At 36.0% G+C, this 27,828-nt stretch overlaps 3 protein-coding genes across 3 annotated transcripts in view; 1 reads left to right on the forward strand and 2 right to left on the reverse strand.

Annotated features, from left to right (window-relative positions):
* LOC149404879 (histone deacetylase 19-like) overlaps window positions 1–27,828 on the reverse strand; it is a 69,477-nt gene that overhangs the window by 11,592 nt on the left and 30,057 nt on the right. The gene's annotated exons all lie outside the window — the stretch shown is intronic.
* Window positions 31–5,034, forward strand: LOC149404881 (uncharacterized). Its single transcript, XM_089607709.1, has 3 exons — window positions 31–86; window positions 4,225–4,839; window positions 4,921–5,034. Exons 2-3 carry the CDS (start codon window positions 4,225–4,227, stop codon window positions 5,032–5,034), a joined length of 729 nt encoding a protein of 242 aa, XP_089463835.1. The 5' UTR covers window positions 31–86.
* On the reverse strand, window positions 10,940–21,734 carry LOC149404882 (8-amino-7-oxononanoate synthase-like). Its single transcript, XM_089606482.1, has 11 exons — window positions 21,384–21,734; window positions 20,929–21,035; window positions 20,699–20,806; window positions 15,982–16,220; window positions 13,411–13,452; window positions 13,117–13,204; window positions 12,567–12,700; window positions 12,379–12,467; window positions 11,505–11,655; window positions 11,344–11,412; window positions 10,940–11,215 (listed from the first exon to the last, which is right to left on the reverse strand). The coding sequence occupies exons 1-11, from the start codon at window positions 21,658–21,660 to the stop codon at window positions 11,110–11,112; spliced, it is 1,410 nt and encodes a 469-aa protein (XP_089462608.1). The 5' UTR covers window positions 21,661–21,734; the 3' UTR covers window positions 10,940–11,109.

A 27,828-nucleotide genomic window follows, 5' to 3' on the forward strand; every position in this document is an offset into this window, starting at 1 on the left:
CCGCCGCCGACGCCGACGCCGCTCCACCACCGACGCCGACGCCGCTCCCCTTCTCTGGCCGCGCGCTCTACCTCTTTGTCCGATCGGTAAGTTTTTTTTTTTAAAATATATATATATATATATATATATATATATTAGTTAGTTATAGGATTAATATCTATTAGTTATAAATTTATTTATATATTAGTTATATATTAGTTATATATGATTAATATATATAGGATTATAAACTTTAGTTATATATTAATTATAAATTTATTTTAATTAGTTATATTTACATAATTTATATTTTTAGAATTATATATTTGTTATAAATTTTATAAATTATAAATGAATTAATTAGTTATAAATGAATTATATATTTGTTATAAATTTTATATTTGGTAAAATTATGTAAAAACAATTAGTTAGTTTATGTAAATTAAATGGAATTGTATTTAATTGTTGTTAGAAATGATTAAAAATGTGATGGATTATGAATTTTAATAATCGAACCACTGAGGTTGGATTTATTGTTAGTTTTAGGATATTTCTATGCAGGTTTTAAAGTTAAAGGCTTGATGTCGGGTTGTTAAGTTTATAGGGGAGGTTCTGCCGAAATTTCGGTAGGATCGATCGTGAAATTATAAAATAAAATCCGAAAACTACTAAATTTTGAAATGTTCAATCTATAGGTAAAATGAGTTATCCAAATAGGAATTGGATAATCGAGGACCAACGTTTAAGCGTTGAGTTTGCGGCTGGCATGACAGAGTTCATGGCAATGGCCCGACAACACGTAATTGTCGAAGGACGAGTTAAGTGTCCATGCAAGAGGTGTAACAACGTGTTGATGCAAAAAATTCCTGATATAGAGAATCATCTCTTTATCAGAGGATTTAAGAGGAATTACACGAGGTGGAACTTTCACGGGGAGGAAGAAGATGACGTAATGCAGTATCAGACGGAGTACAGAGGAGGAGGGATGTTTGATGTTGTACACGATATCTTAGATCACAACGACGTAGACGGTGACGATGACAATATTGACCCGAATGCAGAATACCAGAGTGGACAGTTCGATGACCTTTTCAGCGACCTGAACACAGAATTATGGCCGGGTTGTACGGAGTATTCGTCACTCTCATTTGTTGTCACGTTGATGCATTTGAAAGTGATGAACAAGTGGACGAATAAGTCGTTTGATCAGCTACTGAAAGTACTGAAAAAATCTCATCCGATCGGCAACACGATTCCAGAGTCACACTATGAAGCAAAGGCGAAATTGCGTCGATTTGGTATGGGTTACGAGTCGATTCACGTCTGCAAACACGATTGCGCGTTGTTTTGGAAGGACAACGCCAATCTAGACGAGTGTCCAGTTTGTAATGAGAGCCGGTGGCTGAAGAAAGACGGTGGAAAAAAAGTAGGGCATAAAGTGTTGCGCTACTTTCCACTGAAAGATCGACTTAAGCGATTGTACGCGAGTCGGCACACAGCTCTAGAGATGCAGTGGCACGAGAATGAACGCATTAAAGAGGATGGTGTACTGCGACATCCTGCAGATGGAGCAACGTGGAAGGAGATCGACCGAAAATATCCCATGTTTGCGGCAGAACCGAGGAACGTCCGGCTTGGACTTGCCGCCGATGGTTTCAACCCATTTGGTGACATGAGTTTATCGTACAGTATGTGGCCGGTAGTCTTGACTGCGTACAATTTACCGCCGTGGTTGTGCATGAAAACATCGTACTTGATGTTAACATTGCTTATACCAGGTCGTAGCACGCCGGGAAAAGACATGGATGTTTTCTTACGACCGCTGATTGATGAGCTGAAGGAATTGTGGGAAACCGGTGTTGTGTTGAGAGATGGTTCGACCGGTGAGCTATTCAGGTTGTTTTCCGTACTTCTATGGACGGTGAATGATTTTCCAGCTAGAAGCAGTTTGTCGGGATGGAGTGGTCAAGGGTACCTTGCTTGTCCGACGTGTAACAACGACACACCATCTTTCAAGGATCAAAACAAGATTGTTTACTGCGATCATCGTCGATTTTTGCCGTTGTTACACCCGATGAGGAAGAGCAAACTGTACAAGGTACGAAATGAGAAACGACCACCACCGGTGAGAAAATCAGCGAGCGATATACTTCGACAATTGTGATTAGTGGGAGATGCAACCCCGGGGAAGCACCCTGACTTTGGCGGGAAGAAACGAAAGCGCGATGCGAGTGAGCTGAATTGGACAAAGAAAAGTATTTTCTTCGAGTTGCCGTATTGGTCGAGTCTTACGCTGAAGCATAACCTCGATGTAATGCATATAGAAAAGAATGTATGCGACAATCTTCTGGGTACCTTGCTGAACATCGAGGGGAAGACGAAAGACACAGATAAGGCGCGGTTGACTTTGGCGGACTGGAACATAAGGCACGAGCTTCATTTGTACCAAGAAGGAGATAGATGGATGAAACCGCCTTCGTCATACACTCTGACACCTTCAGAACGGAAGCAGTTTACTGAGTTCTTGGGATCTGTCAGATTTCCCGATGGTTTTGCGGGGAATTTGAAGAAGAATGTTACCGCGGATGGGAGGTTGACGGGTTTGAAGTCTCACGATTATCACGTGATTATGCAGCGCCTATTGGCTCCTGCTATTCGTCCTTTTCTGGATCGAACAATTCAAGATGCCATAATAGAGCTCTGCAACTTCTTCAGACTTATTTGCTCTAGAACGCTGGTAATTTCAGACATTGGAAGGCGCAAGAGGATGTGAAGCTTATATTGTGTAAGTTGGAACGAATTTTCCCGCCTGATTTCTTCACAATCATGGTTCATTTGGTAATGCATCTACCGAAGGAGGCAATTAACAGAGGTCCAGTTCATATGCGGTGGATGTATCCATTTGAGAGATACCTTGGAACGCTCAAGAACTTTGTGCGTAATCGAGCTAGACCAGAGGGTTCAATTGCCGAAGCCTATGTTGTAGATGAAGCATTGACATTCTGCTCAAGGTATCTAGAAGGCGTTGAGAATCGTTTCAACATGCCCCAACGAACAGACGTCGCGTCTAACTTCGAAGGTGTCGAACGGGAGTTATCGGTGTTTCAGTCATCAAGTTGTCGGCCTTACGGGAAGATGACCACGATACGCTTAGATGAGAATATATGATTGCTCGCTGAGTGGTACATTTTACGAAATTGTCCCGAGATTGACGATTTCATGAGGTAAATGAGTGAAATAAATGAACTTGAATTATATTTATACGAAGTGATGTATTAAATGAACATGAATTTTATTTCAGTGAACACATAGATCTCATGGAATTAGAAGGTCGGCCAGATGTTGAAGAAGCGCATCGACTTGAGTTCCCAAAGTGGTTTTGGGAAAAGGTATTTGACTACCAAACTCAAAGTATATGAGATAATTAATAACCGACTCGTTAATGGTTGTATGTAGGTATTTCGCATGAGCCAAGACGGATTATCCGTTACCTCCGAATTATATGCATTGGCATTGGGACCATATTTCGCACCACAGACGTATCCGTGTTGTGTAGTGAACGGGGTTAAATTTATCTCCCGTCAACGTGATAGCAGAAGAACGACTCAGAATAGCGGGGTATGTGTACCAAGTGAAGGAGGTCACGACTTCTACGGTCAAGTAGAAAACGTCACTGTCTTGACGTATCAGAACAATTATCGCGTCGTCTTATTTCAATGTCGTTGGTTCGGTGATCAAGATCCGAGGAAAAGGACACGCAACGACAATAACTTGACAAGCGTGTATGTGGCAAAAGAATGGTACAAAGACGAGCCATTTATTTTGGCAACTCAAGCGAAACAAGTTTTCTACTTGGAAGATAACTTGAATGGTCCTGATTGGCGAATCGTCGAAGAGTGTAATCATCGAAATGTGTGGGATCTTCCTGATATTGACCTCATTCTTGGTCAATCTTCGTCTTCAGTTCAGTTGTCGGTAGAACCGTTAGATTTAGATTCATTGTCAACGCGTCATCAGTCTGCGATACCAGAGCCCGTGAGCAACGACGCAATGAACTTGTTGGAAAATATTGAAGAAGAAGAGTTTATCGATGACGAAGAAACTGAGGACGAAGATTTGATGGAAGAAGATGATTTGTCAGACGACGATGATTGATAGTATATAACGTTTTTCATTTACTTACTAAATTAACTGATTTAAATCATTACGAATGCATAACTAAATAAATTTTGTTTTGAATTTCAGATGGCTGCGGCTACAGGAGCTGGAGGCAGCGGAGGCGGGGATGACTTCTTAGCCCGTCTCCCGAATTATTGCCAGTCGGCGCCCGTACGTGATGGCGTCGAAGAAGAAGACGAGGATATCGAACCGGCCGTGCGTGGGCCGACGGTCGGGCTTCGATCTGAGCGTGCACGGCGCCCCGGGGTGAAGGAAGTCGTTATTTATAACGAGGACTTTCAGTCGTTCTTGCAGCCAGAGCGCGAGATGGATCCGGATCTCGCGACGTTCGCGAACACGCTCGGGTTGGTCGTCCGAGACAAGATCTCGCCTACGGTCCCAAGGTGGACGACTGCGAACGTGGGGCCGGCGAAGGAGGCCGAGATCCGAGCAGCGATTCGAGACAAGTACGACATTCGAGTCGATGGTGATGCAACCGGGAAGAAGAAGGCGATTGTCGATGCGGCAATCATTCGAGATGCGAAGACTCGTCTTCGCGATTGGAGGCATACATTGCGGTCGTGGTTCGACATCGACTGCAAGAGCAGCGTACAGGTGGTGCGGTCGCTGAAACCGAAGACCGTTAAGCTCGACACCGAATGGGAGACGCTGATACAACGATATACGAGCGATGAATTTAAGGTAATATCGAATCATTTACGTTAATCGAATGTTTATTAAACGATTTGTTATTTACGTTTACGTTTACTTATATTACAACAGGCTATACAAGCGAAGAATAAGGCGAATCGCGCGAAAAAGAAGACGAAGACTCGACAGGGGATGATTGGGTTCTCGACCCACCGCATGAAAAACATAAGTTTTATGTTTATATGATACATCAAATCATTAAAATTATCTAACACTTGAAGTTTTGTTTACATGCAGAAGAGCGCCGAGACAGGCGCTTTCGAGAGCTTGTTTGCGAACTACAAGCGCCAACATCAGTCCGACAAGTCCGAGTGGCTGACTCCTGAAGCCTCCGCACGTTATGTAAGTTTACATTTATTTTTCTTATTTTTCGATTAATAGATACTAATTAGTTAATTATATCAGGATCGACTGGTCGATAGATTCAACACGTTGCGAGCGGAGGCTGAGCAACAAGGAGCGGACGTCGATATTTCCGTCCTAGTGCAGCAGGCGATCCGCGATATTATGGGTTCGCGGTCTGATCACTTGACCGGCGTCGGACGTTTAGTGCCACAGGGAGCACGGATGGCGGCTGAAGTCGCCGAAGTCTACGGTAGTTCGGAGGCTGGGACGTCGCATCCAGGATATATCTCCCAGGAGGTGTTCACGTCGACCATCACCTCGTTCGCCGAGGCAATACAGAGTCAGGTGCCCGGCCTCAACCTGAGCTCGTTTATGCCTCAATTTCCGCAGAGTTCGCAGCACGCTCCGTCATCCCACAGCCAGCAGACTCCGACGGCCAGCGTCCACACTCCGACGCCCGGTGTCCACACTCCGACGGGCGGCCAGCAGAGGACTCCCGACGCTAGCCAGCAGACGACGTCTGGCGGACCAAGTCAGTCTACTCCGACGCCGCAGCCTGCAGAACTTCAGCGCCAACAGAAGAGCGTTTCTCGTCGAGGAGGGGGAAAACGTCGTGACTAGTGGTTTATTAGTTGTTTTGTGTATTTATTATTTACATATTTCTCGATAACTGAAAACGTACGTAACCGGATTTTATATAGTTGTTGATTTGGATAATATAATTTAGTTTTTATTTGATTTTTCATTTTAGAATTTCACAACCAAAAAACCGTAAAAAATAAATAATTAACGACGAAAAAAAAATTATAATAATATTTAGCGACGATAAAATCGTCGCTAATTATTATTCCACACAACGTTTTAGCGACGACTTTGTTGTCGCTAATTCACGCGGGAATTTTTCCCGCGCCAATTAGCGACGACTTCTGTTTCACAACGAAAAAAACTTCTCGTCACAAAGTCGTCGCTAATTGACGCGGGAATTTTTCCTGCGCTAATTAGCGACGAAAAAGTCGTCGCTAATTGTCTGTTTCAAATTGAAAAAAAATTTCTCGTCACAACATTTAGGGACGACTTTATCGTCGCTAATATCGTCGCTAAATATTTACCGACGATTAAATCGTCGCTAAATATATTTAGGCACGGAGAATTAGCGACGATTTTTATCGTCGCTAAAATCGTCGCTAAATACATTTAGCGACGATTTTAGGGTTATTACCGACGAAAAAAATCGTCGGTAAATGTTGTAAATGTTGTAGTGGAAGTTTCAGTGGGTATTTACGTATTTTCAGCAGTATAGCTAATTACTGGTAGCTATAAAAATTTATGAAACGTTAGCTATATAACGATTTCTGAGGTTTCATATGGCTATTTATCTCATGTACTCTTAATAGGGAAATTGACAGCAGTAATACTATTTGCTTGTCACTTATCAAAAATCAACCAAAACACAAATATTGACACATTTAGTACCAAATCGATCGCGAACTATAACCAGATTGTGACCATCTCCAACTCAAAACTTTATAAATGCAGTTTCTTATACAACAGTATGCAAGTGGACAACGCCCTGGTCCATTTTTTAAGCTCCTAGAAAGCTGTGGCATCTGTGCTCAACACACTATGCCAGGAACACCACAACAAAATGGTGTAGCAGAAAGGTGTAATCGTACTTTAATGGATATGGTTAAGATTATGTTAAGAAATTCTTCTTTACCCAAATCTTTGTTTAATAGGGTTCCCAGTAAAGCTGTTCATAAGACACATTTTGAACTGTGAACGGGAAGAAAACCTAGTTTAAGGGACCAACATGTTTTTGGTTGCCCAGTGGAACTAAGAATTTATAATCCACATGAAAGGAAACATGACTCAAGAACAATAAGTGTTTTCTTCATTTGTTATCCAGAAAAATCTAAAATTTATCGATTCTGTTTTCCTAACCATAGTACGAGAATTTTCGAAATTAGAAATGCTAAGTTCATTGAAAATTGTAAAGTTAGTGGGAGTTTGAAACCATGTAATGTGGAAATTCAAGAAATTAGAGTGCAAGTACCTTTGCCTTTATCTTCTTCTCAAGTTGTTGTTCCTATTCATGTCGACCATAATAATGATTTGCAAGAGCAACAAAATTAACGATCAAGCACCACTGAATGATGTTATACCAAATGAACCTATCTTAGATGAACCAGAAGAAGTCGCATTAAGAACATAGATCCGTTAATTATGATGATTATGTGGTTTATCTACAAGAGTCGGTATATGACTTAGGACTTGATAATGATCCAGTTTCGTTTTCACACGCCATAGAAAGTGAGGGTTCTTTTAAGTGGTTAGACGCCATGAAAGAAGAGCTAAAATGAATGGGTCTTCAAGACCAAGCTCAGCTCAAATGACAATATCGAAAGACACAAGGCCAGACTCGTTCCCAAAGGTTTTACTCAGAAAGATGGTGTTGACTACAAGGAGACCTTTTCACCTGTCTCTGAAAAGGACTCTCTGAGGACTATTATGGCTATGGTAGCTCATTATGATTTAGAGCTCCATCAAATGGATGTGAAAATCGCATTTCTAAATGAGAATTTAGATGAAGAAGTGCTCATGAATCAAACTCAAGGTTTCGAGGTTGACGGATGGGAACGTATGGTATGTAAATCAAAGAAGTCAATATACGGATTTAAATAGGCTTCCCGAAAATGGTATCTCTAGTTCAACAATAGCGTCACATCTTTTGGATTTAGAGAAAATATCGTTGATCGATGTATATATCTGAAGATCAGTAGGAGTAAGTTTATAATTCTGATTTTGTTATGTTGACAACATCTTGCTTGCTACTAATGATCTTGGTCTATTACATCAAACCAAGGAATTTCTATCTAAGAACTATGAAATAAAAGATATGGGTGAGGCTTCCTATGTGATCGGAATAGAAATATCTCGTGGTGATAGATCACAAGGATGGTTGAGACTGTCTCATAAAGCATACATTAATAAAGTTATAGAGAGATTCAAGATGGACAAATGCTCTGCAAGTGTTGTTCCAATTCAAAAGGGAAATATAGTCTCAATCAATGTCCAAACAATGGATTGGAACGCAAAAAAAAAAAATGGAACAAATTCCTTATGCATCTATTGTTGGAAGCTTGATGTACGCACAAACTTGTACCAGACCAGATATCAGTTTTGCTGTGGAATGCTAGGCATGTATCAAAGTTATCCAATAATAGATCATTTGAAAGCTTCAAAGAAAGTATTGAGGTATCTACAAGGAATGAAGGATCATATTCTCACTTATAAGAGATTTGATCACCTCGAGGTTGTTGGATATTCAGATTCAGATTTTGACGGATGCGTGAATCCCAGAAAGTCCACTTTTGGCTATTTGTTCCTTTTAGTTGGAGGAACTATTCCATGGAAGAGTACGATGCAAACTGTCATTGATACATCCACTATATATGGAATCCGAGTTCGTAGAATGCTTTGAGGTTATTGTTCATAGTTTATGGTTGCAGAACTTTATTTCAGGACTTGTAATTGTCGACATTATCGCGAAGCTAGTATAAATTTATTGTGATAATTCCGCATCAGTCTTATTTTTTTATAAACGACAAGTTTTCGAAGGCTGCTAAGCATATCCATAACGATATGTTGCATATCCATTAACGGAAGGATTGCCCCTAAAATTATTTATTGAACATGTCGAAAGAATGGGATCCTTGGATGTCATCATTGAAGCTATTTTATGTTTTATGTGATTGATACTTTGAGCTCGTTTATTTTGTTTTTTTATATAAAGTCACGGATCTTGTTTTATGATTAGTACTATATACATGAATGCATTATGTGTCATGTTAAATGTGAAGATAGTATTGTGATACGTGGAAGGAACTATGTCGACAAATTGACGTACAACCACTATGATCCTTATTAGTTTTCATGCTTAATAGAGACTTTATGATGTAACTGATATAATGATGGATTTATCTTATACTATGCGCAATTATGTTTATTATTAAACCATGAGGTATATAATGACACATGAGCCGAGTGCGAGAATGTTAGTCGGTATATTTCATATAGCCCATTCGTGGGCTTTGTATGTGGGATGACCCAAGTGTATTACCTATTAGGTATTAGGGTTTAATAATAAGATTAAATTTGATTGGTTAATAAATAAAAGATAATTTCTCTATATACCCTGATGGTGAGTCTGTATAAAGCTAATCTTAGGGATTGATCCTCTCTCAATCCATAACGTAGTTTTCATCTGCCATAACAAAAAAACTATCAAGATTACATGGATCAAGAGAGAGAAACCAATTCCGGTAAGTCTGTCACTCCTTCGTCACTCTCGTAATGGATACAAGTAGGCTTTCTTGATCTATAACGATATGTGAAAATCATCTAGTTCTAAGATTTTGGCTATTTAAGATTGTGTAAATTATGATTACACGACATACCCCGGCCGGTTCTGGGCTCCTCTCCTTCGCTGCTGCCGCCAAAGCTGAAGTCTCCAACCACCGCTGGTCGATTTGCAATGCTAAGGAAGTTCGGAAGATAATGTTATTAATTTGTAGACTTTTTTTTGGCTTAGTATTGCGCTGAGCTTTGTTGGGTTTAGAATTTGTGGAGTTTTTCGGATGTCTTTTAAATTTTGTTCATGAAACATTTTGAGGACTAAAACTTGGTTTATTTTGGCTTTAGAATATGTGGACTTTTTCAAATGTTTTATTTATTTATTTTGTTCATGACACTTTTTAGATGCTTTATGTTTTGGATATTGATGGATTTTCACCAATATGATGAATTGATGATGCATTGTGTATATGGTTTATATTTATTTATTTCTTTATCGAATGTGTATGTATGTGCATATGTGTGGGTTTTCGATTTCTTTAGGTACGAAAGCTTGGAGAAGGTAGAAGATTTCACGGATTGATTATAGAAATTTGTAACTAATTAAGCCATTATAAACTGAACGTTTGAGATATATTAAACGTTTGAAAATTTTAGGAAAAATAGCCAAATAGATGAAGAAACACTTGAATAACTCAGTTGAATTTTTCATTTTGTCATTTGTTTAAAACAATTTGTTTTTTCTACGTCGCATACACACTCTCTCATGCAATTTTTTTTTAATAAAAACTTAAAAAAATTCATATCTTCCTCCATATGAACTCGAAATTGAGTGATTCTAAATCCTACGCATTCGTGGCGAAGAGAGCTTCAAAAATAGACTCATTATCATTAATTTTCAATTTTTTTAAATTATTTATTTATATATATATATATATATATTTAATTATAGCATGTTTAATGAGGATATTTAAGTCTAATATAATTGCCGTTTGTCATTTTCCGAAACGTTTGCAAACGTTGACTACATTCCAATTTTATAACTCATTTTTTGCTACAAATCTATAACGCCCTTGATAATATTGTCGTCAAAGTGATCAAATGCAAGAAGCTACTACGGCATTATTCAAGGAAATGTTCACATCCTAAAGTAACCGTGTAAGTAGGAAATTTAAAATTCATACTATTTAGCATTATGTATATTCCTAAAATAACCGGGCTTTTATCTGTGTTTTTATTTTATTTTATTTTACGAAAATGACAGTTAGAAAAGTGGCTGAGGATCAGAAATAGGATTTGTAATTCTTTTTCTTTCTATTTATTTATGTTTATTGGAAATCCGAATGAAAAGTTAGATAGGTTTATTTGTGTAGTGATAAACAAACAACCAAAAACCATTTCATAACCAAACAACATTCACGCGTACAACCGATTTCCATGTAAGTCAAGGGAAATATTGAAATTCACTTGAGCAAGTTTCAGCTCTTATTGTACGGCCTTATTCGCAAATCAGATCAACACGTAAATTCAAATAGAAAATAGTAGAGAAACTACGGCAGCGAATTACTCAGAGCAGTTGATTTTATTGAAATCAATGCAACCGGACAAAGCCGTCACAAGCCTTTCCATATCATATCTTGTGTGACCAGCACTTAAACACACTCTTAGCCTGCAGTAAATAAATAAAATCAACACACACACACACACACACACACACACACACACATATATATATATATATATATATATATATATATATATATATATATATATATATTGACGATTAACTCAATAGACCTGCATAAGTTTGGTGGCACTAATGGTCGTTTCATAGCAACCACATGAAAGCCACTCATCAGCAAATGCCTGTTAGATAGCGAAATCAAGTTACATAATCATCGTCATTCTCAATCACAAACATATCCACAGTCTTATAGTCACATTAATATTATACATACTTGCTAGCTTGGAGAGCCTTTTCCTCGGAGCCGATGACAAGAGATATGATGTGGCTTTCTATGTGAATTCCGGTGAGATCGCGAAAGTCCTGAATCCGGTTACGAATTTCTCTCCTCCGCCACATCTCTTTCCTTCCCACAGCTACAGCAGCTGCTTAACATGATCATTATGTTTTTATCGTTATTATCACATTATTACTTTTTTTTTTATCTTAACTTATCTAATTGTCGTTCACCTTCTTCTAAACGTCCCTCGAATAGATAAAGCCCATAATTACTTTTTATTATTATTATATATTTTTTATTTTGAGAGAGACTTAAAAAGATATACGGACGATCTGGATTCATGCTATTCAAAACTTTATAACTTTCATCATAAATTAATCTTGGAGTATCTGATAAAAACGAAAAAAAAAATCTTGGAGGACCAATATACCTAATAATATCTTGTCCCTTTTTTCCTATATCTTTTTACTGCATCATATATATATATATATATATATATATATATATATATATATATATATATATATTGGTTGCAACTAGTGAATGTTCTGTCTCGTAGGCCAAATTTTATTCTTAAAAATAGTCTATCAGACCAAAGTACATTAATTAATTTAATTAGGTTAATTAATTTATTTTGTCTTAGAAGATTATTTTTTAAAATAAATTAAATTAACTTAATCAATTATTTACTTTATTTCGGTCTGATAAATTATTTTTTTAATAAAATGAAACTTAAGCTATTTTAAAAAAAAAATGATGTACTATTAAATTATTGGCATATATAATTGCTCATATATATATATATATATATATATATATATATATATATGTCTATATATTTAATTAGTTGGATTATTATTATTAGTACCAAACGCCGCAGCAGCAATAGGGACGGGAATAGTAGTTGAGAATAAAAAACTGCGACCCATTGCCTGTATCAGTTGCTTCCATGTTTTGCTGTAACAAAAAAAGAATAATAATAATTATAACCACGTGTAATTTATTCAAAGACTCTTGATTAATAATAATAATAATCGTCATAATAAAAATATATGCCTGCATGTTATGAATCCGCCTTGGCAACCAATAGCCTTGCTGAGAGTGCCAGTTGTAATATCAACGTCTTTCTCACACTCGAACTCTTCACTCACTCCTCCTCCATTTTTCCCACACACGAGTGTTCCATGAGCCTACAACACATTTGAAACTACTGAGTTATAAAAAAAAAAAAATATAGCAAAATTAGTCTAAGAAATTAATAAAATAGTATAATTCATGAAAAAAATTAAAAATAGTTGTATCAATTTTTTTTTACCCATAAATATAAATTATATACTTGAGTAAATATCATATATATATATATATATATATATATATATATCAATATTTTTCTTGACAATAACGTCAAACTTTGACGAATTTATTAAATAAGTTCAAATTTTGGCTAAAATTATGCTAAAATACTTTAAACATCGACTGTTTTGCTACTCGATTGGTTTTGAACGCCTAGTTTGTATAAATATAAAACTTCAACATAAGTAGTCTGGCGTGTGAAAATTCCTCATAATACAATATTATAGTAACGAGAGCTCAAAAGAGGACTTACGTCATCAACTATTAACAAAAAGCCATACTTCTTCCGCAGCTTGACGAGCTCATTCATTGGGGCAAAGTCGCCATCCATACTGAACAAGCTGTAACAAAATCAAGTTATATATAATCTATATAGTTACACTTAGAGATTCTCTATGGTAATGAGAATACTATGGATTTACGACGTTCAACCAAGAAAACAAATCTGATTAATTTGAAATATAAGCGCAAGCGCATTAATATTACGGTGTTATACATTGAAAGAAATAGCAGCCTTAGTATAAGTAACATAAAACGTATGAGTTACCTATCAGTTATAACAACTTTCTTGCTCAGCGTGCAACTTGACCTGTAACAATAATATGTATATTTTTAAATAAAATCTCTCTAAATATATAATCATATAAAATTCAAATTTTGTTTTATAGCAATTTTTTTTATAAATTTTATGTAAATAACAACGAAATTTTATTAACAAAGTAAAAAAAAACATTAATAGTTATATATACTCGTTAATAATTATAAATAACTATTAGACTCCATGAACATAAATAGAATGCTAAATAAGTTCAAATAATGCTACATATCGTAATAGCTATTTACTTAAATTTTTTAAAAAATTGATTATTTAACAAATCTCCAAATTTTGATGCTTTAAATGAATGGTTAAAAACGTGTTAACTTACAAGCACTTGTATAATTCGTTTTTCTTAATTATTGCATGTGTTGTGTAACTAGTGATCAGAGTATGTTTGGGGAAGGAAATAAAAAGAGTATTAAATATTATTTACTAGTATTTAATACTTTCTGTTATTATTTCACATATATAAGAAAATACAAACTAGCTCCCCTGTAAGATTTTTTTTTTTTATTTATTTTATAATATAGCCCTCTCTAGTAAGTCAATATCCATGTGTAATAATCTGTCCTCATCAAGTTTCACACTTAGAAAACAATTCTCTAACTTAAAAAAAATATATAGTACACATTTCAGGAAAATTACAAGGAATATGACCATTAAAATTTAAGAAGGGAGATATATTTACATTTACTGGTATTTGAAATTCTTGCCCTTCCAAAGGAGAATACCTTTAAGTTCAGTAACAAAGTTTTTGTCTAAATTTTAACGGAAATAATATACTTGATGCATTTATAATTAAAGACATGTTTGCAACACCATCCCCCATACATGTTTTATTTTGTTTCATAAATCTTCGTGCACAAAAAAAGCTCTCGGTAAGGATGTCCAAACTGTACTAATTTTGTTAAGAGAAATTGCTTAATTTGCCATCAGTTTCATAATATTTTCTCACTTTCCACCAAAATGCTAATTTTTCCCAAAATACTATCATCTATGTCAACAATGTTGACATCTATGTTTGCCCTTCACTATTAGATGTCAACATTGTTGACATAGATGTGACATTTTGGGAAAAAAAATATCGTTTTGGTGGAAAGTGGGAAAATGTTATGAAATTGGTGGCAAATTAGGCAATTTCTCTTTTGTTAAATTTTAAACCGAAGGACTATAATGAATTCTTTTAAATTTTTGATGAATTATTGAACCGTTTGAAAATTTAGGGTATACAATTAATGTGTTACACGTTAAAAACTTCAAAAAAAATTTGTAATACAAGTTATAACCACATATGAATCATGATATCTTGGGAATTGAGTATGTACATATATATTAGAAAATATTAAGTATTATCTCCGTATAAAATAAAACTATTTAAGACTTCGGGCGGTTCGACCCTGGTCGGACTATGTGGTCGCACTCGAATCGGTATGCGGAATTAGAAAAAGTTACGAGTGTCGCTCCCCTAGTTCAAGAACATTCTTTGTTCGTCGCGGAGATTTGAGAAGAAGAAGAAGAAGAAGAAGAAAAAGAAGAAGAAGAAGAAGAAGAAGAAGCTAGAACTGCGCAGAGGCAGTGCCTCTGACGCGTGCTCCGGCGCTCAACATTAATATGATTGCTATGCTTGAGGTTGGGGCACCGATATTCGTAGTGAATAGTTTAGAAGATTTGTGGCTCACTCAGAGGAAACTGTGTGCATAGAGTTCTCGGCATCATTTCACACATCGGAATCAAGTAGAGAGTGTATAGAAAAAGTTACTTGGATCCTTCTGAGTGGAGGAGTATTTATAGTGAGGAGAAGAGCTGAAAAAGCCCTCCTGGACGGAGGTGCATCGCACCGGGAAATGGGCGCAACGCGTCCATGTGTTTGCGCAACGCGCGCCTCGTAATGTGAGGCGCGTGCTGTGAGGCATGAAGACCGTGCGCTGGCGCGACGCGCATGGTGCCTGCTCGACGTACGCTGCCGTGGCCCTCGCGGTTGCGATGTGTGTGAGCGTGCGCTCGGTTCGGACCCGTTTCAAATGGGCTTTCGACTCCTTCAGGATTTTAATGGGCTTCTTCGTGACCCGATCTATTGGGCTTTTTTATTTGGAATTCGTCGCAAATCGCGACGATTTTAATGTTTTAGGTTTTTTGAGAACGATAAAAAACAATAAAGTTTGATTTACATGCTTTTAGATTCCTAGTTATATCCAAAGAAAACAAAATTCAACTTATAAACAAGTTTTTTCATTACTATGAACAAGTTTTTTCATTACTATGAACAAGTTTTTTCATTACTAAAATTGTTACTGTCTTAATATAATAAAAAAATAAAAACCAAAAATAATCTTTGAAAGCAATGCTAACTACACCAACTTTATTGAACATATCAATTCTCATTCTTATTAGTTTCTTCTAAATCAATTTTATTTCACGAAATTTGCATATTTAATAATTAAGATCTACTAAACAATATTTGTAATATACTAATTCTATTATTCCATACCAGTATAGAACAAGATTCGAGAAAAAACCTACAGTAATGAATCGAGATGAGACATGTCGCAATGTCTATAGACGTAAAGCTGAACTGTGCGTTGTCTCTTAGCGATAGTAATTCCGTCAATAATTGAGGCGTGGTTTAGGGCATCGGAGAAGATGGCAACCCTTTCGTGTTCCTCTGGTTTTACCCCAGAAGCAAGGAGGGAGGCCACATTGGCTATCGTCACCATCATCGTTGTGTTAGTTGAGAATCCTGATGGACAAACTAGGCATTCCTACACCAAATATTATTCAATAATTTAAAGAGCGAATATTAATTTTGTAAGGCTAAATATTTTGATAGACGGAGCATACTGTATACAAAATATTCAAGTTTCTCAACAAATTTTAGTTCTTATTATGAGAATGGTATATCTGATCAATTTCAATTTAAACGATTGTGAGACATATGTTATCGCCAATTTTTTTATTATTAAAACTTAGGGCGGATCCATGTCGAGAGATATAAAGCCAGACCTTATGTTATCGCCAATATAGATATAAAGCCAGACCATGGTCACGAAAGTCAGAGGAGCTCAGCTCCCTTTATTTATATATATATATATATATATATATATATATATATATATATATATATATTATGAATTAGACACTTTGTACAGAAAAACAAAGGACGAGTCAATCTTTATAAATTTTATCGTAAATGTATAAATAAAAAATACTATTCTTCTAATACTTATACAAAAAAATGTGGGAGAGAGAAAAAAGATGCATAGCCATTTGTCTTTTTGGTTAATTAAACATGGGATACTTCATAAATCTTTGGGTTTTGATTACCAAGGAGTAGAAACTTTATATATATATATATATATATATATATATATATATATATATATATGCACGAAGCCGGTAGGTGTCCGTGATGAGCTATAGCCCTTGTTGACGTGAAGAATCACACGAAAACAGTCTCGATTAACTCATGGTTGAAACGGTCGATTTAGATTTATTTGAGATGGGCCTCAGAATTCCGTAATGAGATTATATCCTATTGCGAAACCATGAATGCTAATACGTAAACATGAAAGAAACAAAGATCAAATGATAGCTTTGGGCTTTTTATCGAACGAGCTTGTTTGATTAATACTATTGCAAATGATAACAATAATTTGGCCTAAACGTGCCTAAAAAAGGCATATTAATCATATATTTATAGTCGAAGAAGCAACTGGCGATTCCAGTTTTCTCGGGGACACGTCATCAATCGGATGAGGGAGCTCGTCGTTATCCAAAGGGACACTTGTTGCTAGATGCGTAGTCTCTTGCGAGGTGATTATGAGGTGAATGTCGTTGTGACTACATGTTGCCCGAGTCTTTGGGAATATGGTTATGGTATCTGACTAAGTCGAGTTGGCTTACCTTGCTTCGAGAGTCAGAGGGGTGATTACGTGCATCGAGCTGATTAAACTCAGTCCAGCTCCAAAGATTAACCAACTTTATGGGCTTGGACGCAATTACAGCTCTATTGGGCCCATACTCTTGCGTATTCATGGAGGGCGAAATCCAACAAAAATTTGAACGAACTAACACTAGAGCGAACTTGTTTAAATACCGAGTCCAGGTGTAATGTTGCGTAGTGCCACGTGGAGCGCACTTTACTAGGAACATAATATTTTATTTCTTTTTAAACCGTAATGATTATTCCTCGAGAATCTAAAGCGATTTAAAATAAAATATTGAGTTCGATTTGATATAATTGTTCACGACAAGAAGAATTCGCGTCATCCCGGGACTTTTTATCTCTCGTGGAAGCCTAATTGATCAGTGATCGTTGGGATCCCGACCCGAGATGACAAGTGGACGGAGAGATACTTTTACTTCAGTATCTCCGAGCATTCAGTGGGTCGATTTGCTCACTTTATTCGTTTGGAGTGGTCCGAAGAAGCGGGTTAGACTTAGTTCGGATCCACTCTTATTAGCTTTATTTTTATGATTTGCGGTTCTCATTGCTATCATTCTTGTGCAGCCAGACTCAAGCCCATTCGTCCATACGATGAGTTCAAAGACAAAGTAAAAATACTCCGAAGGGGTTCGGTGGATTGGTCTTAATTTACATCAACTAGTCTCGATCGAGCTTTCATCGGCTTAAAGATACCAGGTAACGAGGTCGAATTAACTTCTTCATTATTCATTTGTTTTGCGATACAACTACTAATTCCCACGTTTTCTAAGTTGTTGAGGACTTTTTTGCTCGGGTCGAATGTCAAGGAGAAAATCCAGGACATGGAGGGTCAGAAGGAGAGAAAGAAGACCAAGATCCAGGACAAGGAGTAGAAAATATGATGCGAGCAGAAGGCTGGGGAATGTGGAAAGAGGCCGAAGCTAGAGCGGCCAAAGGAAAGGGAACATCGGGCTCCGAGCTCGTGATCCGAGAACCGATCATCAAGCCCGTGCCCATGAAAACCGAAGTGATGATCGTTCACGTGGTTACCGCCATCCGGATCCCAATGTCGCCCTAGGGCGCAAAAAGCAGACTCCGTCGGGCGTGTAAGCCCCGAGCTCATAGGCCCGAACCAGCGGGCAGAAAAGGCCGTCGAAGGGTCTCAACCGTTGTATGAGGATTTCATGGTGTCAACCGCCCTCAACCGTCAAATTAACAGGCTCGGGGTGAGACTGGCCCCGATCAGGGAGCTAAGGGAGTACGAGCAATATTGCCGAGCTCACGCGGCTAATGCTAAGCTAATAAATCTTCATTTTTTGTGCTGTGTCGGTTCATGAACTATGATTTTTTTTACTGATCTTGATATTTCCAAGCTTCTTATGAAATCAACCTTCTCCAGCTCAAACAGGAGCATAAGCATACGGAGAGGGATGAGCTCATCCAAGAGCTCCTTAAGAAGGTTGAAGCGGCTATATCCAAGCAAGCGGAGTTCACGGTGGAGATTGAGAGGCTCAAGAATGAGACGACAAAGTCTAAGCAGGCGGAGTTCACAGCAGAGATAGAGAGACTCAAGAAAGAAGGGATAACTCGCGAAGAGGGGATGGATAACCTGAAACTTGATCACGACGCCCAAAATGAGCAAAATAGAGGGGTTAAGGATTGACTATGGTTGAGCCAAGAAAGACATGATATTATTATCACGGAGCTGGGCTTAAGAGATGAGGAGTTCAAGAAGCTGGAGATCGATCACAACTAGCTGAAGCAAGTCTTCGGTAACGAGGTCAAGAAGAGAGTTCACGACGAGAAGAAAGCCACTTCCGTCAAGTATTAGAAGATCATCAAGAGAGTCCTACCTCATATTGAAGCGAATGATAAGGCTAAGACGATTGAGTTCGACGCGGCCGAATGTGGTGCCAACCTTCTACTTCTCAGATCTCGTAATCTAGGTACCTCGGACTTGGTGGCCGAACTGGCCAAGGCAGAGAAATATATGAAGGAGCGAGCCAAGGCGTTGGGGGCCATTCCACGTGCGGGACTTTCAGATCTCGCTTTCACGCATTACTTCGAAGCCGGCTGTTCAGATTTCAAACAGCTCGTGCCTAAGGGTGTAGATGAGTTTGGGATGATGGAAGGCCTTACTGCAGGGACTGGTGAAACTCGCAAGAGCTTGCCCCCGGGTACTGATCGAATCTGGGACTTCTGCTGCTCCAGCATTTTCCACAGATTGAAATCGAACAAGTGATAACAATAATTTTTTTTTATTTCTCTAAGATTTTTTATGGAAACCGCATAAACATCATCGGCATACTCTTTTGCCCGTGTGGGCCAGTATGGTTTCCGACTTTTCCTTGATTTTTTCGTTTTTTTAGGTTTGTTTTGAACAAAGTCCCTTTTGTGGGGCAGACTATATCGTGCTGTTTTGCCCGGGTGGGCCAGCACGACACCATTTTTTTAAACAGTTTATCTTGATAATATTTTGTAACCGTAGACCGATTAAGTTGTGAATGTCTCGTCTTGTCAAAACCTGATGTGGGATCTAACCCAGGGTGTATATTAGCCCCCTAATTTAGATTTCTCACTTCGTTCCTGCGTGCATCTTTATATATATATATATATATATATATATATATATATATATATATATATATATATATAACAGTACTTATATGTAACTCGAGTAACTTATGATAGTTTGTATATGATGATATAGCAACAGAACCTATATATACATATATATGCTGGTTAGGCAGCTGTCTAGGGCCTCATATTTTTAGAGAGAAAAAGGCCCGTATATTATGTTAACAAGTGTACTTGGTTTGGACATTGAAGAAACATAAGGCCCAATTATCACTTAGAATACTTAGTTATTTTTTTTGCTAACAAGAGGCCCAATCAGTTTTTGATGTGAGCAACAAAATTAGTTGTGCTTGACAGTTGGCACTCTGGCATAGTTACGGTAGATACAAAATAATTAAAACAAAAAATATATTAATTTCACACTCTTTAACATATGTATGAATGCCAACAAAAAATAAAAGTAAGTAGACAATATTACTATTTAAGCAAGATAAATTAAAAAATATTGTAACCACATTTTTTAAAAAATAATATGACTTTGACGTGGATTTTGCAAATATAGGATACCAAAGGAGGTTTTATTAGATTCTTTTAACTTATTAAAAATTATGGTCAAATACTATATATAAATATTCTGTTATATTTTATAAAAGTTTTTTTTTTTTTTTTTGCCTTAGGCCTTAGTATTTGTTGGGCCGGCCCTAATATATATATATATATACAGAAACTTATATGTACCTCAGCGCTCTTCAATTCTGCCAAGCATGACTCGAGTAGCTTATGGTAGTTTGTATATGATGATATAGCAGCCGAACCTCTGGGCCCCATTCCATGCTCTAACATTGCCTATTTAATCAATCATAATACATTATATATACCTCATATATATAGATTTTGTGTCCTTGAATCGAATTAGTATATATATATATATATATATATATATATATATATATATATATATATATTACCTTTGCAGCTATATTTTTTACTGAAGGATGAGAACTTAATGCCAGGTAGTCATTTCCGGAGAACAGTATTAAATTTTTGAATCCTTGTGGACTATTATCGTTGTCACCTGAAGAAATCAGAAAAATCAAACTGCTTAATCAGGGGGTGAAAAAAAAAAACTAGGATAAATAAAACAATCATAATTTATTGTAAGAAAACTAGGGTTGTAGCCTCTCTTTTATTTTTATTTTTCCCCTTCTTGCTCGATGGTGAAACAATCAAATGTTGTTGCACTCTAGCTTATTACAAATTTAGATATCTTTAGATAATATATTTTAAATCTACCATACAAATAAGGCTACATGTTTATATATTTGCTAAATCATTCGTCAATATTTCCTTCCATCTTTTATATAAGGCTAGAGATGAAATGTGTACTCTGCTATAAATTTTGTTGTTCTAATTAATTACTCACCTGAACTAGAGATGTCCAAAAGCCATTCCTGGAAAGTGGCGTAAGATATCTTGACCTCCACCGTTGATCGGTCACACGGACGCATTTCGTCAAAACTCAGGGGTTCATCAATAAGATTAATATTGTGACACGTGTCATGGTGACCTAGGGAGAATGGTCTGAGAGGATGAAGGAGTTTCATGGACTCGAGCTTCCCATAGGCCTCCTGGGCCCACTTATCCCACAAGTTCATTTCCATGGATTGAGTTTTGAGATTATTTTGAGACTGAATAATCATGAAATTTGGGCTCACCTTTAGTGATGTCTTCAATTCTAGAGCAGGGTTAGTGCTTTATGTAAGCATACCGATGGACATGCAAGTGGTCTTTCTACACGAAAAATAAATAAATACACTATGGTTGATTGGTACCTATGACCTAGAACTTTAAGAGTTTGGTGGATTAGTTTTGTTTTTAAACTATTTTTTGAAACTTTTTAATGGGATGCCCCTCAATACTTTAATGAAATTTAATTTTGTTTAATGATATTATTGAGAAAAATATTGAATTTCACCGCAAATAATCGCAAACACAATATTTACCGCAAATCACTGCAAATAAATTAGAATTAAGGGCAACAACGCTCCTTAGTTCCAATATATTAGTGATAATTTACAATAATTTCCTAGTATTTATGATGAAATTAATGTTTTCTTCAATATGATAGAGTAAAAAAATATTATTTTTAAATTACTTTCGTTTTAGATCATCGGAACTCATCGGAGATTGTTGGATGTCGCAAGAGTGAGAACCGAGAAAATTAAAGAGGTAGAGAATTAAGAAAACAAAATTTGGAAAGATTTTTTTGTTTAAAAATGTGACAAATGTCCCGTTTCAGATAGTTTTAACATAACAAACCTAATTTTTATATTTTGCTAATTATTAAGTCTACCAAATAATTGTTTATTCTTCGAATTTTAGTCTAACTATTTACTCATTAAAAATTGCCCTAATTAAGTCAAGGAAAGAAGTATACAACATACTGCGTAAGAACTCTGAATGAATTGTTATCTTTTTACTATTTGAAGAATTGTGCTATAATTTTAACTAAATAATTTATTGGGTAGTATTTCAAAAACTGTTCCCAACTAAGTCAAGTCAAGACATATTCAACATATTATGTGAGATTAGTGCACGCCCCAGAAAGTTGGGTGTGATTAATAAACACTACTAAACTTTACATAAACATTCCACAGTGTATATCAGTCGATGTAAACGAATGCGTGGTACTAGTGTCAATCAAGACCTTAGCCCATGATGTTGAGATGAGAATCGTACCATCCATGTACAAGTTACTTTGAACTCTACGCAATATTCAGACGGTGGAGTTCTGATTGTATCCAACTACAGTATGATATTCTGAAACTAATGATATGGAACTTGAGGATCAACATCGCCTTTAAATACAGGGATATGAAAACTCTTAACCTAGAACTATGATACCAAGTTGTCACGCTCCGGGGAAAGTGGGTTGTGAATTTTGACTATATATAAACTAATAATAAATTCTACATAAACGTTTCACAGTGCATACTCAGTCGATCACTTTTTTAAAACAGTGGTCTATTAAGCTCTGAGCTCATTGTCTCATCAAATTAACTAGTTGTGTTATATATCTTTCATATTACCATATATATAACCCAATTTTTTTTTTTTTTTTTTTCTAGTAACATCTTATAATAACTAAAATAAAATAAAAATACCAAATTCGATCCATTTGCTGAAGCAGAGGGAGTGGCGTGACATGCAGCTCTTAGGCTGTTCTTGAATATTATTTCTGCAAGCCAATCCTGGGCATTTAGACAAGTTCTTAGACATACGCTGTTCAAATTTTTTTTTTTTCTTGAAATTCGGACACTCCAGATTATTAAATATATAATATGGAAAATTGGATGGACTCATTATTAAAAAATTGGAAAAGTTAGATGAATTACATATTAATTTGGATATTCAACTTTACGTATTAAATTAATTTGTTTTGATATACTTATTTGTAATATTCTTGACCATTGTATTTATAAATGTTAGAGATCAAATGGAAAAAAATATTTTCTCATTTTATTACATTTTGAAAAGAAATTATTTGCTCCTTTTATTACATTTTACTCGAACAATTATTTAATAAATATTAAAAGAAAGGAAATAATAATAAAGAATTACAAAAATTCTTTATTCCTCTATAGTTTTCTCACTGAAAGAACTCCTCCCATTTTTCCACTGAGACTCTAACTACGTCGTACACATCACTTTTCTTAGCCTTCAAAGTCAAACGGACTTCGTAGTAAGTCATACCGTCAGGAAAAAAGAGGAAAAGAAAAATAATGGGTTTTCAATTTCGAGAGGTACAAGTATGTACATCACTTTTCCTAGTCAACAAACTCAAAAAGAAAAAAGGAAGCAAAAGAAAAATAATAGATTTCAGATTCACTTAGAGCTTTGAAAACATATTACTAGTAAAAATGTCACAAAATTGGGTTTGTTTTTTTTTTTTTTTTTTTTTTTTACTGAGTAGCCTGAAAATATTAATTTATTTTTAATTATGACCTTTTTTTTTTTTTTTTTACTAATATACCTTCAATGATTAAGAAAATAAAGTGCGTAGTCGATCGAGTCAGGCCACAGAGGGCCAACTACGGCGGTATGCACTCGGATGTTATTTATTTAGTCATTAAGAGTATTTAGTCATATTTTTGTTTTCAATTTTTGAATAGTTTGGGTAGAACTCCAATTTCATGAATATTTTGTTTTTCTTCCATATTGACCACCCCTTACTTAACTGATCAGATTTGTGGTTATTTACTTATCAGCTTTATGGACATTTATTACTTCCTCATTTCCTATAATTTTTTCATTTATATATATATATATATATATATAAGGAACAATTAGCTCAGTAGTCTAATAAGTCACTCTTTTTAAAAAAATATAATCAAAATTTCATTTTATTAACAAAACAATACACCAGATCGAACTAAATTACATTAAATATCTTAGTTAATTTAATTTACTTCGACCTGATGAACTATTTTCTTTTAATAAAATAAAATTTTGGCTAGAATTTTAAAAGAAGTTAAGAGATTAGTTAGTTGCAACAAATTCTAACATATATGATGGTAGATGAATATTGGATAAAGAAATATCACTACTATAAAAATGACTTTTAAAAGCGACGTATAGTATTAGAAGCGACAAATTAATTCTATGGAGTGTTCTAGTAAACTTATGTAATTGACAAATTATTATCCTCTCAACAGTTAATTCTATTAAAGCAACTACACACAATGAAGATTGCTAGAATACCATTCTAATGGTGATCAATAACTAGAAAGCATTAAATACAATTCGAATCAAACAATACATACAATTAAAATTTACTAGAAATGATCTAACAATAACGAATTCTCCAACCATCATCCAATTTCAGCTATATTGTAAACCTATAAATTACTAACCCATAATCGATTTTTTTCGTATATGGCATAAGGTAAAATAAATAAAAAGTAATGGGCTAAACATTATCTATTATAAACATTTATGAAATATCATTTAAAAAACAATTAAGATTTAAGCATGAATTAGTATTTTTAGAAATCAACCCAAGGTCATCAAGGATTCAAAAACCACATTTTCTGCATGGATACTGCGTGAGTATCCGCAGCCTTCAAGCTCACGATAGAGGTTTGGGCATATTCCGCAAATGTATATTTTCGCAAGTTCAAAAATATCATAAATGTTAGAGATATGCAGGGGAAAGCACAAATTGCAGATGAAAAGTAAACAAATCACACAAGCCCAAAGATAACTTCCTACGCAAGTAATGATGAACAAAATCGCCCCAAGAACGTAAGTGAAAGAAAGAAGAAGGAGAAGAAGGAGAAGGCACGACGATTTATCATGGGTTCAGATTCAAGTCGAATCTTAATCACATTCAGGGACCGTATATGTCAATGCACTATCAAGCAATCAGCGAAAAACTCCGGTGCAGAGCCCTTCTCTTCTACAACAATGGCTTCTGAACAATCTTCGGAGCGGGAATCAAGCTCTCTAGCTCACATTCGCTGTCAAGACTCTCTCTTTGATTCTCAACTTGATACAAAAGACAAGTGAGTCTATTTACAATGGCTCAAAGCCCTTAATTATACAAACTCACACTCTCAATTGTCTTGATTCCTTTGACCGCATTTCAAGCCTTCTTTGACTTAGTGTGACCCATCCACTTGGTGACGTGTCTCAATTGTTAGGAATATTGCCCACTGGGGATAATTTTCTAATACAATAAAAAAGTTTACTTTATTAGCATTATTAATTATTGGATTGTTTTATAGTTATAGTCAATAACAACTATCATCCATACCCTCCGTATTAAATTGAATTACATGATGGGCATCTAAGTTTGGGCGGTGAGCTTAAACATGGTTGGTGATTTCAATCCATGCCTAGATAGCTGGATCTACAATCACATATGTGGAACTCAAGTGAAAGGTTAGTCGCTTGGAGGGAGCATTCTACACATTTTGTATTTGTATGACCTACACAGACTTATGTGTCGTTTAAGCACCGTTACAACACACTAACTGGGTCAGTATGATGGTCACAGTGAGACTTAATCTAAATCCTAAAGTGATCACGGACTTCTAGATTGTGTTACCGGGATCTTTGACTCATTCATTAATGGCTACTTGTAGATGCCTAAATACTTATGTCTTGGAGATTCGGGATATGATACGAGCAGAACGTGATTCACATATACGAAATTCGGCCTTCCTAAAAGAATGTCAATGTTCATTGATCTAAGGGTTGATTCAAGAACCAATTGATTGCCCGCACTTTCGTAGTAAGTACGTACGAAAAACTCTTTCGTTGGGGAAGCAACAATGCTTTGGGCTCATATGTATCAAGAAAGGTATAACCTAATCATTAACCTTCGATACGAGTTGAACCTGAACGACTAAGCTCATGAACTTACTATATCAATGGAAGCTCATAAACATCAAGTAAAATATAATTCTAATAACAAGAAGAGTGCAGTCTCGGCTCATCTTGTGGAGTGACGTTGAGATTAACGAATCAAATAAAAAAGAGAAAATAGAGATTTTATATGTTCGTTCGGATTAGTAGGAGCTTCAATTACTAGGTCCATAGTCCCCAAGTAAGTCTTGTTAGGAATATTGTCCATTAAAAGATGATGATTACTAAATAAGATAAGAAGTTACTTTATTAGCATCATATGATTAGTGGGTTGAGGTCTGACAACATTCAGAATCAATAACAACTATCATCCATAGTCTCGTATCAAACTGAATCGCATGCTGGGCATTCGAGATCGGGCGGTGAATTAAAACTTGGTCGATGGCTGATATGCGCCTGGAAAGCCTTATCTAAAGTCATATATATGGAACATGGGTGATGGTTGATCACTTAGTGGGAGAATTATACACTTGCAAAAGGTGTATGACCTGGACATGCTTTGGTTTGGATAGAAGCGTCGTTTAAGGACCGTTACAATGCACTAGCCAAGGCCGCTTATGATGGTCATAGTGATGCTTGATATAAAATCCAGAAGTAATCATGGACTTCTATATCATGTTACCGACTTCTTTGACTCACCACGTTAAAGGCTAGTTAGACGCTAATCAAATATGTGTCTTGGAAAGTCGGGACATGATTGTAGAAGAAAGTGGTTTACAGATACGGAATCTAGCCTTCCTGAAGAAGGTTAATGTTCTCTCACCTAAGGGTTGATTCCAGAACCGATTGATTGTGCACACTTTCGAAGTTGGCTTACGTCTGGTTGAATCTTTCGCTGGGGAAGCAATGATGCTTATGGCTTATATGTAACGAGAAAGGTATAACGGAACAAATTGACCTATCTCGATACGGGCAGAACCTGGAGGGTCATGATCACGTACTGAATAAATCAGTGGACACTCGTTACGATGAGTAAATATAATTCTAGTATCAAAGTTGGGCTCAGTCCTGGATTATACGGTGGAGTATTGTAAGGGACTAGATAACTCGATTAGAAAAGAAAGAGGAATATTTTGTCTTTTATCGAGATTGTTAAGCTTCTACTATTAGGTCCATCGTCCCCGATTCGGCTTTGATAAAAGCGGATAAGAACGTCAATATAATAGTACGTATTATTATTATAATCTCACTTGCTATAATAGTGATTGACATCAATTAATTCCAAAAAGGGTATTTTGGTAATTAAATAAATATTTATAGTAAAGTTGTTTATTTATTGCAAGATTAAGTAAATAAACTTTATATTTATTGTGGGACAAGTAAATATGTGTTAAATGAGTTTAAATCTATTGGGCTTTGAAAAACCAAAATTTTGGGCCTCCCTACGAGTGGTAGGCGATTTTTAGATGTTTGGTGCAAACCAGTATTTTTTTTTATGT

This window comes from Urtica dioica, chromosome 2 (genome assembly GCF_054948205.1).
Source record: "Urtica dioica subsp. dioica isolate 48M chromosome 2, U.dioica_male_clone48M_v1_H2, whole genome shotgun sequence".
Taxonomy (NCBI): domain Eukaryota; kingdom Viridiplantae; phylum Streptophyta; class Magnoliopsida; order Rosales; family Urticaceae; genus Urtica; species Urtica dioica.